General features: G+C 29.0%; 1 protein-coding gene across 1 annotated transcript in view; it reads left to right on the top strand.

The window, feature by feature from the left end:
* Positions 1 to 17,254, top strand: part of LOC101234866 (26S proteasome non-ATPase regulatory subunit 9) — a 31,750-nt gene that overhangs the window by 4,374 nt on the left and 10,122 nt on the right. The window contains exons 4-5 of the mRNA XM_065811248.1: positions 10,148 to 10,206; positions 14,822 to 14,923. Of these exons, the coding sequence (XP_065667320.1) occupies positions 10,148 to 10,206; positions 14,822 to 14,923 (161 nt within the window). The remainder of the gene's footprint in view (positions 1 to 10,147; positions 10,207 to 14,821; positions 14,924 to 17,254) is intronic.

Here is a 17,254-nt window from a genome sequence, read left to right as displayed (position 1 = left end):
GATTAATTCAGTTCATGAAGTTTTTCATGAATGATTTCACTGATTTATTTTCTAAATACTTGTTGTACCAATAATTAATACTGACAAGTAGCAAGTTTTGTATGAGTCATCACAAAACCACTAACCTCCTCCTCAGAGCGTGACTTAATTTGTGGACAATCCCTTTCCGCATTTTTAGTCAAAAGCAACATAAAAACGGGCACATTGCAAATTTAACTTTCTATAATTTGCCTCAAATTATAATTTGATTCAGAAATATCTTTAATAATAGCTAGAAATTGTGATTGTTGTACACCACTTTACAAGAACTCATCTAAATCATCATTATTTTTATGACAATCAAAGGTATTGCTAATAACTTCAAAAAATCAACCACCGCCATCCAATGAAGTTTTTATAAAGGCTGAAGTTGGATTTAAACCACGTAATTTTAACAAGTCTAGCACAAAATCTGATGTGTTTTGGAAATGTACAAGATCTCTTAAATTTACATGGCCTATATTGTCAACAAAATCACATTTTCTGTACATTATAGTAATTAGAAATATAATCTTATAATTCAGAAAGATGGCCAAAAATATTAGGCTCCATGGAAAGTTTACCTCCTAAACCTTTGCATAGAGTCGCAACCATTTCTTTTGTTTTTCTGTTTGACAGCTCTAGCACAACCTGTAATTGCTTTATTATTACATGGGAAAGCTTCTGCATAGAACTTCGTTTTGCTCTTTTTTCTGGTGTGCCAATTGTGACTTTGAGAGGATTTCCTCCTGTAGATAAACAAAAAGTAGATCCATCAATCAAATTTTCTGCAGTTATATTTAATATTTATCTATTATCACAAAAAAAATTTTTTCAGCTGCTCAGCTTGAAGAGAACCTAGTAGGAATGCTAATGAAATAATATTAGCCACTGCACTGGTGGGTTTGCAGTTATGAGGATAACCAGGTGCAAGATATGTATATCAAAAAGAACATAAACTCGATTCAGATTTAGGTAAATTAATTGTCTCATTAGGAAGAGTGATTTTGGTACTAGAAGAACTCCTTAAAAGAGTTTTCCACTCAACCTAGTTAAAGAAACTTCCATAGGTAAACAAAAGAAAGTAAAAATTTAGTACTTATACCTTGGGTAGAAAAGAAAGTAAGTAGTTAGTACTTATACCTTGGGTACTTTAGCTCCTGATTCACCACGAGGTGAATCTCCCTTTTTAAGTCTATAAAGATTTCTTCTGTACCCAGGACAAACAACTGATGGATAGCATTTGTTGTTCATTGAATATCCTGGAAAGATAAACAGCTGAATTTATTCCTTCTAAGTTTGTATTCATTTTTTTAATGATTTTGATCATTCACCATACTTTTCCCAGCAACAACAACAAGTAGAATTTGTAGTTGCATAAAAAAATACTATTAGTAATTAGATTAAGTGATTAAACTTTCCACAATTTATAAGTCATTTAACTACTGAGCTAAACATTTTCTTATCTAGAAAATATATTAGTTTAGTAAAAATAGGGGGCAAATTAGGTAAAATTTTAATCAATAACTGCATTATAATTAGTCAAGTTAAAAATTATAGCTTTAAATTTATTTTTTTATAAAGTTTTCATAATAAAATTATCATAATCATTATATTAAACTTTTTAAGTTTAATTTTTTTGAGGTTCTGGTAAACAGATTCTATCTGTTGACCAGTCCTGCACCCTTCATCTATTAGGCTGGCATAGATGTATTTATAATAGATTGTTTCTAGTTTAGAATATTGAATGCTGGATCTTCTTGACTCAATGCATGGGTTTTGCTTGTGTCTCTGTTTTTATGACATTTTCTGTGGTAGCTCTCAGAGAGCTAGTAAAAATATCAGAGTACTAACAGTGTCATTTTGCACATGGACAGAGTCTCTGTTTGTACTTTTGGTGTGTGTTGTCGAGGCAACATTTGGAGCCCTTTGTTACAGTTTAGGGTTTATAAATGGTAATAAGTCAATTGTTTGGAAAATAAATAGTGTACTGAGTACTATTTGTGCTTTGAGTCAAGTTCTTTAACAAATTTAAAAATGACTAAAGTACCAAAAACTATAAAACACAAAAAACCGTCGTAAAGTTCTCTTAATTTATTATTTACATCTATTTGTGGTCTTTGAAGTAGCTTTTCATTTGTTGAGTCTTATCTCTTGCAAAGTTCAACAGACCTACTTGCTCTTTGTGAGACTAATTTGTTTGTAATCAGCCATTTGTTGGGAAACTAGGTTTGAATTCACAGACTATTCTTTTGTGTGCTTTCATTTAGCACCACATCACTCTATCTCTTTGTTCTATATTACTCTCCTTCATCCCAAGACTCCACTCTTTACGATGTTATTTCTGATCAAATTGACAAAGCCTTTTATCCTTCAGCCAATATTGTTGTTTTTGTTGACTTAAATGTTCATCATACTGAATGGCTTGGCTCTAGTGTCAGTGACTCTGCAGGTGTTAAGGCCCTCGACTTTTGTCTTTCTCAATCTCTAACACACATAGTCAAATTTCCAACTCGCTTTCCAGACAATCTGAATCATTTACAGGCCTTGTGCTGAAGTAGGAGTGATTGCTCCGCACACGCAAAACATGCCCGTAAATGGTCTTCCGGGTGTGACAAAAAGTGCTTGCTAATTTCGTTACAAGAGTAAAAAACTGCACTCGTTTGAAGAACTTGCGAGGTAAAAAATTAATAGTTAATTTTATAGAAAATTTTTCTTGCTAAGTCAAAATATGTTTAATTAATCAGTAGTGCTTGCATATTTTAACTAAAAATAATACGTTAGCCAGCGCTTTTGCGCGCATAAAAAAGCGCTTGCCAAAAAAAAACCATTTTATTTTAAATTACAACAAAACTTTTTTGTTCATTTGTTCAACTTTTATGAAAAAAAGCTTATTTTTTACCGGTTTTTTTTTAATTATTTAAACTAGTATTTATTCTAAGCATTATTTTCGCTATTTTTATTTTAATTTAGCAGAAAAAAAAGAATTTTTTAAATCGCGCAGACTAACTTAAAAATGACCATGCCTTTTTGTGCACTGGCATTAAATTTCAAATGGAGAAGACTGTATTCATATATCCAGCGTGGAAAATAAGGAGTTAAAGGCGAGCGGTTAATTCAACCGGCCAACTCGAGGAGTTGACGGTCAATTGTTTTTTTTGGACTATCAAAATTTTTCTTTTTTCTTTGTTTAAATCTTAGTTATTCTTGACTAAACTTTATAAATACAAAAATAAGTTAATGCTTGAAGGGTAAACAATAAAATTATTTTAATAATAACAATTTTAAAATCAATTCTTTTTAAAAAGCCCAAACAGGCAATTGGTAATTTTTAATTTATTTAAAAATAATTTATTCATTGCAACGACTTCGCAATTGGTTAGAAAAGCTGCGCTAAAAATTAATAGAAAAAATTAAATGAAAAAAAAAAGTTGAGATTATGTTCTTAATTACATATAATAATTTCAAATAATAATGAAATAAATCTCTGAAGAAAAAAAACCTTCGCACATTTTATATCTTTTGCTCATTAAAATTATTTCAAAAACCGCTAATGTTAATTAGTTCATAATATTACCAACACTTGTTTGTATTTAAACTGAATATTTAATACTTTAAATTGTTTTATACATTTGTCTTTTTAGTATTAAATAATTTGTTTAATGAATAGTAATAAATTTTAAAATTAAATTTTAAAACATTAAACAACTTGTTTAATGAAAAAATATAAACCATTCGTTTATTTGCAATTTATTTGAAAGACTTACAAGAAAATAAATAAATTGATTTAGAGAAAAATGAAGCAAATTGTCTAAGTGCAGATGAAAGAAAAACTGTTCATAGTTAAATACATAATTTATTATATATTGTTATCTTATTAATACATAAATATACAAAATTTTTATATTAAAATAGTAATAAAATTAGAACTTTAATCATTTAAGAAAAAGGATTTTTGCCATCGGTAAAATTAATTTAAATAAGTGAAGCAAAAAACTTAATGATTATAGTTTACGGCGTTATGTGCAATACATTTGTCAACAAAGCAAATTAATGAGTTCAGGGTTGTTAAAGCAAAAAAATTACTGGTTTGTTTACTACTTTCAAAACATGTTTGTCCAAATGGAAATAGAAAATTTAAATTATAAAATCAAAACTTGAAAGAATTTTGAAAAATCAAAAGTTTTAAACCGCAAATTTGGAAAGTGGGACAACTTGAAAACTTAATATAAAAAATCATGCGTTAAACATTTTTAATGACAAAGTTACTAAAATTTTTGCAATAACTTTAATAATACGTTAAATATAAATCTATATAATCAAATAAATAATTTATTTATTTTATTCTGAAGATGAATACTTTTTTTAATAATTCAAATGTGAAAACTTGATGTGAAATAAATTCAAATTTTTGAGTACAACTATAGAATAAAAAAAAACTACGTGATATTTGATTGCTTTTATTTAATATCAAAGTCTGATTTCCCAGAGTTCACATGAAAAAATTGTCCACCCTTTCCCTTGTACACACTAGTACACATTTGGGTGACTCCCCATACATGCGTAATTTATGAATGACCCCATGGGATCTAATTTGCAACCCTAAACATCACTCTCGAAGACTTGATGCTAAGCGTGCATAATCGCGCTCATTAATATTGTATTTCAGTTTTACAAGCGCGAAATATCGTGCTGGGCAGTTTTATTCATCACATGCACTGCATTTATCTTCTCTACTTGACTTATGTCTTGTTTCTGATCCTAGTCAGTGCTCAGTTTCTCTACATTCACCTTTAGGTGATTCTGATCACAGTTTGATCTCTCTAAAACTGTTATCTCATTCTTCTTCATCAGAATCCCCTTATCATTGTACCTCTTACAACTACCTTAAAGCTGACTGGGACTCTTTTCCTGATTTTCTTTGCGCTGGCCCTTGGGTAGGAATCTTTTATCTTCCTGCTGATACATGTGACTCTTACATAACTTCTTAGATTCAGGCTAGCATAGAATCTTTTATTCCCTCTGGACGATTCCAGGTCAAGGTTCACTCTTCTCCATGGTTTCTCTCACATTGTGCTGAGGCAATTTCCAATCAAAACCGTTACTTCCATACCTATCAGCAAAACAATTCTCCAGGAACAGACGTCTGTTTTCTACTCCAAGAAACCATTGTAAAAAAGTTTTGTCTAATGCCAAAGCCCGCTATTCTTTGGTCACAAAATCTCATATTTCATCTCAAAAGTTAGGCTCTTATGACTTCTGGAGAATCTTTAACAGTATCTATAACAAGGGTAAATCTGTTATTTCACCTCTCTTGTATGGTTCAGATTTTGTCACCTCACCTAATGACAAGGCTGAATTGTTTGCTAAGAACTTCTCATCAATATCATCTCTTGATTCCACAAGTCGCATTCTACCTGATATTGCCGACAAACAGTTTGATCCATTGTCTGACCTTCGTATCACTTCAGCTTCTGTATCTAAAGTGATTTCCTGCTTAAACTCTTCTACAGCTTGTGGTCCGGACAACATACCTGTTAAAGCTTTGTAGAAGTATTCTCTGGAGCTATCGTCTATACTTTCAAAATTGTTTAAAAAGTGTTTATGAGTCTTGTTTTCCAGCCTTCTGGTAAGCGGCATCATTTATCCCTATTTTTAAAAATTCTGGAGAGCGACCTGACTCATCTAACTACCATCCCATTAATCTTCTTAATTAACAAACTCTCAAATCTTGAATCTAATAACTTACTTTCTGATCATCAATATGGATTTCGATCTTCTCATTCTACTGCTGATTTGTTAAAGGTAATAACTGATAGGTTTTATTGATTTTTAGATGAGGAGAGGTTAAGGCTATTGTTCTCGACATTTCTAAAGCTTTTGATAAAGTTTAGCATGCTGGTCTTCTCCATAAGCTTTCTTCTTACGGTGTATCAGGCAACATTATTAATGTTATTGAATCCTTCCTTACCAATCATAGTATAAAAGTTGTCCTTGATGGACAGCACTCTTTTTCCTGTAGTTTCAGGAGTTCCTCAAGGTTCTATTCTTGGCCCTATACTTTTTAAATTACATTAATGATCTCCCAGAAACTCTGACATCCAAGGTGGCATTGTTTGCTAATGATACTACCATTTAATCTTGTCTTCACAAGACATCAACACTCTCTGATTGCTTGGAGGGGGCATTTGAGCTTGAAAAGGATCTCAATTCTGCTAAAGCATGGGTCTCTCAGTGGTTGCTGAACTGTAATTCAGATAAAACCCTATTTTTTTTAGCTAATCATTATCGCAATAATTTAGATCTTTCTATATTTATGAACGGTATTGTACTTGATGAGTCATCTATCCTTAATCTTCTAGGATTGTCTTTTATTTCCGATCTTTCTTGGAAACCATATATCAAATCTGTTGCAAAATTAGCATCTGCTAAGATTGCATCTCTTTATTGTGCTCGCCACTTTCTTACTCCAGATTCTCTTTTTTATCTCTATAAATCTCAAAGACGTCCTTGTATGGAATACTGTTGCAATAACTAAATAAAATAAGGTAGATCTTCTAATGATGCCCTTTCTCTTTTAGACAAGGTGCAAAAATGCATTGTAAACATAGTTGGACCTGCTCTTGCAGCAAACCTCTAACCATTATCACATCGTCATAACATTGCTTCTCTTTCTCTTTTCTACAAATACTATAATGGGCACTGCTCTAAAGAGCTAGCGTCTCTTGTGCCATCTACTAAAATTCATTCTTATGTTACTCATCGTTCAATTAAGTCTCATCTTTTTACTGTGTTTGTTCCTAAGTGCTCCAAAAATTCGAACATTAGTCCTTTGGAATTTGCTTCCTTTATCTTGTTTACCTGATTCATATAGTTTTCAGTCTTTTAAATTGTCTGTTTATTGATCTTGCTCTATAAACTTCATCTTTTCTCTTCCAGTAACTTCCAACTCTAATAGTGGTTGGAAGTGATGTTTAAAAAAAATAAATGTATGTATGTAGTATATAGACTCAAACGCAAAAATGTTCAGCTCAAAAAAAAGTTTTAGTTTGTAGCCTTTTTATAATATTTTCAACAGAATCACAATAAAAGTTAGATACAGTTGTATGCTAATTAGGAAATCTTTAAATGCATGTAATTGTCATTACAAGCAACAGTAAAATCAAAATCAACTCAGTGATATTATTTTGGAGTACATATCTGACTGCTTCTTACTTCATGTAGCTGCATTGACTGATTAGTCTGTGTTGCATTTTATAGTATTTTTTCTTATTATTTAGTTTTTCTTCCGTTGCACAAACTTGCTCTATTGTTTCAGATTTAGTCAAAGCTTCTCTTCAAATTTGTTTTTTTTATTTATTGATGTTTAGCCACAAATCAAAAAATTGTTTGATCTTGTATATACTGTGCCAGGCACACCATTTTTGCACCATGATTGATATGTTTTTGATTTATAAAAGATAGTAAAAAGATAGTAGTCTGATGCAATGACACAGTTGTTTATAGTGTAATTAATTTTTTGATCGTTGCGTGTATGTTTGAGAGTGTGCTTTGCTCCTTTTCAGCATAAATTTGAAAGTTTTTCTTGGTCACCATCAAAAAAACATTTGTTTCAGTTTTAAATATATGAAGCTTATAAAAGTTCAATTTTTTCATCGTATTTTTAGATGTAGTTGTTAAAGTAATTGTCTGTTATTTTAAAGTCTAAAATTTATTTCAGTTTTAATATATTTCAAATATATTTAAAATGTTTTAAATATATGAAGCTTGTAAAAGATCAATTTTTCATCGATATATGAATCTTATAAAAAATCAAATATTCCAATATATAAAGCTTATAAAAGATCAAATCTTTATCACCAAATCTTTATACCATCTTTATCACCATTGTCTGCTTTGTGTAATGCTACTTCATGTTTCCATCTCTCTTTAAAATTATTCCATCATTGCTATTGTTTGCCATTTTTGAATAAATGATCTTATTTTGTTTTTTTAAAATAGTTATTTATATAAATTGAACAATAGAGATTATATCAGCTTGTGTCAAAATGAAACATTGAATCAAATTAATCAACATTTTTTCAGTTTCCATAATTTCTACTTATAAAGGTGTTGTTTACACTGATAAAGGTTTTGTTTCCACTGATAAAAGCGTTGTTTCTTTGATAAAGGTGTTGTTTTCACTGATAAATGTGTTGTTTCCACTGATAAATGTGTTGTTTCCAGTGATAAAGGTGTTGTTTCCACTGATAAAGGTGTTAGCCTTCTGCTCTCAAATTAACTGGCATTTTTACTTTTATATCTGTTGATATCAGTATTTGTACATTGAACTTGAATGCACTTTTTTTTTATATTAGGATTTCTTGCACTCAATGATGTCTTGATGCATTTTCAACATCATTGCTGTAGCCATTGTTTGGAATTTTTTTGACACAGAAGATTTTGTAGTTGTTGTATTAGTTTACATAAGATAAGATTATTATAGATTGTTAGAGATTAAAAATTAAGAAAGAGATTATTAGATTAACAGAGAGAATTGTTGTTCATTTAATATTATTAGATTAACAAAGAGAAATAGTGTTTGTTTAATGTTACTAGATTAACAGAGAGAAATGGTGTTTGTTTAATATTATTAGATTAACAGAGAGAAACAATACATTTAATATAAGCAGGTTAACAGAAATGAACTGTATTCATTTATAGAAATTATGTGAATTTAACAAGGAAGTAATCATACAGATTATTAATTTATCATGTATTGATTGAATTGATAAAAACAACTAGACAACTAGATAACTGATTTTTGTTTTATTAATCATTGACATAAACAGAATATTAACATTGTTTAATCTTTATTAATTTAATCTTTATTCATTGAACAAGATTATAAAATTAGAAAATTGCCATCAAATTTAGAATAAGTGCAATATTATAAAAGCATTCATAACTAATTTACTATTAAAAATTTAGAAAGTTGTAAATTAGTAAATAAAGGTTATTTTAAAAAGCTTAAGGTAATGCTTACTTAAGGTTACTTTGACATGTGGGTAACATTGGCATGTGTTTGATTAAATGTTTTTACCCGTCACCTGCTGACTATTGTTTGAACTATTTTAACAGATGCTGAAACCAGATGTTGAATGAACAAATATAACTATTTTAACCCGCATGATAATGAGTATAAATAATAACACAATATGGCAGGCATAAATTAAATTAATTTCTAGTTTTTTTGTTGCAAAAAAATTTTAGTTAAAAGATAAATAAATACATACCATAACATCATTTTACATATGTTTTTACGATGTTTTTAAATACTAAGCATGTAAGATTTTTTTCAGCATTTTTTTTTTAAATGCATATTTCAGTTTTGGGGTAAAATTGACAGGAATGCTAAGTCACCCCATAGGCCAAGAATCAAGCAAAAGTTGATGAAATACTTCCATCTGATGAATCTTTTATAATTACATGAAATGGAATCAAACAAAGCGATCCCTAAATTAAAAAAGTTAATCTTAGGAAAAAAGGTATTAAATGTCAACAGATCTAAAAACCAACACTGTCAAAAAGTTAAAATCCACACCTAAAAATGTTGCATAATGATGGTAAGAACAAAACATCAGAAACTAAAGATGTAAAAAGTTATCAGAAATTTTGTTGTTTCAGAAATTAAAATAAACACATTTACAGCATAAACATACTACTGTCAATGTTACCCCATATAGGGGTAACATTACCAGTTGAACCCCGCCAACAAAATTAATCACCTATCAATAATTAAATAATTAAATTCTTCATCAGATTATGGCAGCAATATCATTGGTAAACACACAGAAATATTGCATACCAAATTTAGTTTGTCACAACTAAAACAAATTATTATTTTCTAAAGTTGTTTCAATGTTACCCCACTTTATCTTACTTAAAATTATTGTTTCCATGTTCTGATAAAGCAAATTTTACTCTATATAGATTTGTTTTTACGTTGCGATTTTTCCTAATTTTTTTAATAACTTTTTATTCAAAGGAAGTTGAAGAACAAATGATCAACTTAAAATAGCAAACAAAAATGCTCTTTTGTTTTTTCATTGATTTATTTTGATAATTTAAAAAAAATATTCTTTTTCAGAGCTTCACCCATTTTTGGTTGTCAATAGAGTTGATGAAGGTTCTCCAGCTGAAGTCGCTGTCAGTTCTTTTTTTTATTTTTTTTTTATTTTATAGATATTTAAATTCAAAAAAGTTAAAAAAGTAATAAAGGAAATAAAGTTATAAAAGATTTTTTATTTTTGTTGTTGTTGTTGTTGTTGTTGTTTTTGTTTTAATTCTGATTCACTCCCAACAAGGATGCCACCAACCACTATTAAGTTAAGAGTTATTAGAAAAAAAAAGAATAGAGTTATAAAGCAAGGAAACAATAGCAATGATGGAATAATTTTAAAGAGAGATGGAAACATGAAGTAGCATTACACAAAGCAGACAATGGTGATAAAGTTAACAGAAGACTGAAAGACAAAAGTTGTAGGTTGTATAAGTCAGGTAACCATGAAGATGGGAGAGATTTCCAAAAGGTTGAAGTGCAGGAAAAAAAACAACTAGAGGAATGAGAGTTTTTATTGCATACAGGGAAAAATACAGTAAATGAATATGACTTTACTGAATGAGTTGTCAAGCGAGAATAAGTTTTAGTTGATGGAATTAGAGATGATAGCTCCTTTGAGCATCAACCATGATAGTATTTATAGAAAAGAGAAAGAGATGCAACTTTACGACAATGGGACTGAGGCTCAAGCTTAGCAGATAGAGCGGGTCAAACTACATTTAAAATGCATTTTTGGACCTTGTCTAGAAGAGAAAAAGCATCAAAAGAAGAACCAGCCCAAATATGACAACAGTATTCATATTGGGATGAATACGGGATTTTTAGAAGTAGAGAATGAAATCAGGAGTAAAAAAATGGCAAGCATGATAATGAAAAGCCAACTTAGCAGATTTTAATTTAGCAATCGATTGTATATATGGTTTCCATAAATAGTTAGTAGTAAACGATAATCCAAGAAGACATAAAGAAGAGGACTCAGTGAGAGGGTGTTGCCATTCAATAATATAGGAATGTCAACAGTATTTCGATAGTTGTTTGCAGTAAATAACTGAATTTTGTTGGAGTTAAAATTTACAAGCCGCTGCAAACCCCAATCTGTTACAGAAGTGAGATCAGATTCAAGATCAGCTGCTTGTTCTAAGCGATTGAAAAGAGAAGACTTTTTGTCAAGACAGGATTATTAAGTTGAGTCATCAGCAAAAAGAGTCACTTTAGATGTAAGGTTGTTGGGAAAATCATTAATGTAGATAAGAAACAAAACGGGACCAAGGATAAAACCTTGAGGTACCCCATAAGTTACTGGAAATAAAGAAGAGTGTTGGCCTTGGAGGATGACTCTAATAAAGCAGTTAAAAAGAGACAATTTGATAGTCAATTATATGACAAAGTCAAACAAAGAAAAGGCTACCAAACTAAGCATTTTGAAAAATGTTTTTACAATCTTAAATTCATTAATGGACTTCAACAATTCCAAAAGGTAGTTTATTACATAATAGTCCATTTGTAAAAAAAAGTTTCAAATTTTTTCTATTTGTGAATTGAGCATTAGTGAAATCTTAATTTTTTTTTGGTAGAATATGCTATTTAATTTAAAAGTTGCAGTAGATATCTTTTTTTCATTCCTTTTTTCATCATTCATCATCATTTTCAGATTCATTTTTTTTTTTTTAAATTGTTAAAGTTGTCAAATTCAACAAGTGTAAGCATTTATACGATGTTGTATCAAACATTTACATGATGTTGTATCGAGCAATTATATGATGTTGCATCAAGCATTTATATGATGTTGTATCAAGCATTTATATGATGTTGTATCAAACATTTATATGATGTTGTATCAAACATTTATATGATGTTGTATCAAGCATTTATATGATGTTGCATCAAGCATTTATATTATGTTGTATCAAACATTTATATGATGTTGTATCAAACATTTATATGATGTTGTATCAAGCATTTATATGATGTTGTATCAAGCATTTATATGATGTTGTATCCAACATTTATATGATGTTGTATCAAACATTTATATGATGTTGTATCAAGCATTTATATGATGTTGTATCAAGCATTTATATGATGTTGTATCCAGCATTTATATGATGTTGTATCAAACATTTATATGATAAATGTTTTATCAAGCATTTATATGATAAATGTTGTATTTCCAATAACAATTTTGTTTCTTGTTTTTGTATGTTTTTAAGAATATTTTTATCTTTCTCCATATATGGTGACCATACTTGAATTTCATACTTTCATATTCAAGATAAGGTCTGACAAAACTTATGTTTAATTTTCTGAAAGATAATTTAGTTTTATATTTAAGTGATTTTGGCAATAGTTTTTGTAATGTTTGTGATTTGTTTTACTGATGTGCATAACTTTACACTTTTCAGAATTTAATTTCAGCTTTCAGTTTTTTGAACAGTTATTGCATCAATATCATTTTATATCTTTTACTAAATTTATCTAATATTGTTATAATTTGTTTTTTTCTGCATGACACATTTAATATTGTCTGCATAACACAAGTATTGTAAAATAAAACAAAGGCAGTCTAAGAATGCATTCTTGTGGGATGCCACTTATGGCCTTTTAAGCTATGAGCCCATATACAATTCTTTGGCTTCTATTAAATCAAAAAAGTTGTGTTTGATTTATTAATGCAGAACTTGAATACAATCTCTTTTTTTGTGAGTTTTTAGTGATTGTTGAAATTAAACTTGAATAAAACTCAGTTTTTTGCCAATTATTAAAAGTAAATTCGCATATTTTAAGACTAAATTTTCAACCTCTATAATTGTATTATTTATTTTGTATGAAATATTGTTACTGGTTTTTCATTGATGATCTCTATCATTTAGACAAAGTGCAAAATAAAATTATAAACAAATTTTAGCAGACAATCTTATACCTCTGCTTTGTCTACTTAAGGTTGTGGCTTTATAAATTAAAATGGTGTAATAATTATGAATTAACAAATGATTTATAACCAAAATAATCGCTGTGACTCTACCATGTACAGGGACACTACAAGTACACTTGTAGTGTTCTTGTGTACACGGTACTTATGGTATTCTATCTTTATAATTCTTCTTGTTTGCTTTATCATAATAGGCTGTAAAATATCGATAAAAGTTTTTGCACTTAAAGATTTTTATGTATACAGTGGTAAAAAATATGATTAATACCTAAACATTTAAAAAAAAATTTAATTGATGATAATTGATATTATTTTTTTTGTTTTTATAAAGTTTAATATTAATATTTATATCTTTAAAAAAAATTATTCAATTCCCTTTGATTTTTTCGTGTAACTAACAACTTTGGTAAAGTAACTGGAAATTTACTGTAAAAATAATAAATACAGAAATGTCCAATTTGGTTTTATATTAAAAAAAAAAATTCAATGTTTATGTAAATTATGTATGTTTATTTTTTGAAAGAAGTTTATCTATCTGTTCATTAAGATTATCAATCACTTCATTAAGATAATTTTTTTGCAAGCTTTTGGGCAAGCTGTTGACCAATTTATGGCATGTTGAAAGCAGAACAGCATAACATGATGCTTTTATAGCCATCCACACTTTTTGTTCTGAGGCTTTTTGATACCTATTCTTTTTCAATTTTCTATAAATTTTCTAATAAATCTGGCTGTTGTGCCGAAATCCAATTACTTTATACCATTATTTTGGGACCATCTCTTTGTAAAAGTAACTGTATATTTAGGACGGTATCTTGCAGATAAAGCAATGGCTATCCTTAGTATAAAGAAGATTTAATGGAGTATATTAGCATAAGTATCAGCTTTCATAGTGTCTGTTATTAAGTAAGTGGGTAGTGGTGTAGTATAAGTAAATGTGGCAGTGGTGCAGTGGTAGAGTGCTCACTTCATAAGCGATAAGTTCCGAGTTCGATCCCCACCACGTCCCTAGTAGTACCATGTTCAACTTGAGAAACAAGTTGAACATTGTACTACTAGGGACGGTACTAGATAAACCGGAGATAAAATTCCAGCATGATAGCCAGGGTGGAGATTTGACTAAGTATAGGATGTGTTCCCCCTCCACCCCTTTTTCCTACACTTGTGGTGTTACTGACAGCCACATCAGAGTTAGAGTCATCACATATATTTAAAAATTAATAACAGTTTAAAATTAAAGAAAAATTAACCATTTTTGTATTTCTTATTTTCCAGCTACTTTAACTGGTAAGATTTCAGCTACTTTCCAACCACCGTCCAGCTACCTTCCAGCTACTTTCCAGCTACCAGTAAATTTCCAGCTACTTTCCAGCTACCAGTAAATTTCCAGCTACTTTAAACAAAGTTGTTAGTTACATAAGTAAAATCAAAGAAATCTTTTTTCAAAGATTTAAGTAATTAAACTTTTAAATGCAAAAAAGTAAAGTATATTAATTTTTATCAATTGCTATAAATATGATGTGCTTTTCTAAATGTTTAGGTTGTGTATTTATTCAATTTTTTAAATGGTCCCAAAAGTACAAATTTCCAATTTAATTGAGTTAATTAGAAATTATATTTGTAACTTTAACAAAAGTTTTAACTTATTATTATTAACTTTTCTTATATCTTTAAATTTTTTACTTTTATTTTTATGGATAGTTTTAGTATTTTAAAAGGAATTAAATTGGTTTATTTATTCATAAAGCTTATCTTTAATCTTAACTTTTAAGGGGCTCAAGCTGAATGATTTAATTACGCAGTTTGGTTCCATCACCAAGACAAATTTTACTGGGCTTCAAGCAATTGGAGCTCTTGTTGAAAATAGTGAACAAGTAAGTATATTAAAATAAAAAAGTTTTTTGATTTCAGAATTTTTTTTCCTGTTGTAAATTTTTATAGTTTGCTGAGAACATGTTTTACTAATGATGTGTTTTAATGATATATTATTTTAAGTTCCGCAAAAGTTTTGAAGTTATATCTACTATTGCATCAAATGCATCAAATTTCTCCTAATTTCAAAAAAGATCAGGCTCTATTCTTAAAAGTTTCTATTGTTTACAAGCAACTCTGTTAAGTTTTTTCAAAAAAACTAATTGGAATTAGGGAGACCACCTCAAGCCTAAATTTTGGATTGAGACCCTAAAAGCCAACAAAAAAATTTTCAATGTTTAACTTTATTTAAAAAAAAATAATAATAAAGTGCAATGAGCAAGACAGATTTTCTGGCGTGAATTGTAAATTCTTTTTCCTTAAATACACACAACTCTATAAATAATGGAGCAAAAATTGGTTGCACGTTCACTAGAATGTCCTGAAGATATAGTTACGCTATTGCAATGGAATGCATTAGGAATAAATTGTGTATCTTTTTGTGCTAAGTAGCAGATGGAGAAACTGATGCCATTATTTTTAAAAATCTTTTTTAAGCTTAAGATGGATCTATTTCACTGGATGGATTTATTTCACTGGATGGATTTATTTTACTGTGAATCACTATTTTGCTTACTATTAAATAAATATTTTTGTTACAAATAATTAAATTGATAATTAATGGTGAATATTAAAAAAAGTGAAACAACAAACTGAAACACTTCAATCACTTATGAATAAACACTTCACATATGTTTTTGAAACATATGTGAAGTGTTTTTTGAAAAACTGAAACAACAAATATGATATAAACATGATGATAAATATATGTAAGATATAATGTTAAAAAATAATTATCTTTGTACATTGTTAAAGATTGGTATAATTCTTTTGGGACATGATTAATGATTCGTATAGTTCCCTCTGGATATTATTAATGATTGGTACAACAGTAATTCCTTTCGGACAATTAGCACGAAAGAATTCTCGTGCAAATGCTCATAAAAGCCGTAGTATCTAAAGTATCAAAATTTATCTAAAGATTCGATAAAGAGATACAAGAGAAAGCAAGATATTTTAAGAACAGGTAAATTACTTAATCATGTGTATTATAATATTTAGCATGAGTCTAGTTGAATAAATTTATACATAACAACATTGTTCTTTTTTTAATAATAAACTATAAAACCTTGAAAATTAGATTAGTTTAATTCAACATGAGGTTAACCGATACTTCTAAAGTTATTATGTTTTCTTATTGTCTAATATTGGAAATAAGTATCTGACGCTACCTTATTGTTTTTGTATTTATGTGTTTATGTTTTTCAGTCATGCATAAAAATTCACAATGGAATTATTTTATACAGGTACAAAATGGAAGTGCAGGTCAATGCAAGAATTGTTAAAAACAATTTGAGTTTCTGGCAGTACTACAAGTGATAAACATGCAAACTAGGAGTGGGAATTTTTTACATTTTTTCCTAAAATCAATTTGCCCTATTACTACTGGTGGAGAAATATTATAAAAAGTATTAAAAAAATAATTTTAACTGTAACAGATTCAAAAACCTTCTACGCAAACTCACTTTTTGAAATGAGAACATTTTTTCAAAAATCAGTTATTGCGACAGATTAAAAAGTTTTGTTTTTAAAAGTTTTGTTCTTTATCTTTATAAGTTAAAATATAAGTTTTGTTTTTAAAAGGATTGACAATTATAAATTAAAATATTAGTTTAACAAAAATAATAAAATAACAAATTTACATAGGGCTGAAAATAACTTACGAACAGTGCTGTGGATAGAGGGTCAGAGCCCCCTCCCCCAACCGTTCATTAGAAAGTTTAAGTCTTAAAAACCTTCCATTACTAAGTCTATTACTAAATAAACATTCTTTATATTCAGTAAAAGACCCCTAAATTTAAACACTAATTTATTTTATTACAATAACACATAGGCAGATCAAAGTTTATTATAGTGTCTTTTTTTGGCCTCTAAGTTGATGACGTTTCTTTGAAGAAACAATTTAACTTCGCAAGCAACCTTTTGTACACTATATTTGTGTAATCAATGTCTAATCTTCGCTTCCAACAAGGTTGCAAGCAACCACTATAAGAGTTGGTAGTTACTGGAAGAAAAAAGATGGTAGTTACTGGAAGAAAAAAGAACTTTGCAGTGTAAGATAACGATTGACAGATGACTTGCAAATTATATAAATCAGGAAAGCAAGATGAAGGAAGCAAATTCCAAAGAACTGATGTTCAAGGAAAAAAACTAGATAAATAAGAGTTTTTGGA

Source organism: Hydra vulgaris, chromosome 12 (genome assembly GCF_038396675.1).
Source record: "Hydra vulgaris chromosome 12, alternate assembly HydraT2T_AEP".
Taxonomy (NCBI): domain Eukaryota; kingdom Metazoa; phylum Cnidaria; class Hydrozoa; order Anthoathecata; family Hydridae; genus Hydra; species Hydra vulgaris.
Note: the sequence above shows the minus strand (reverse complement) of the source record. Positions and strands in the feature narration are given on the sequence as shown.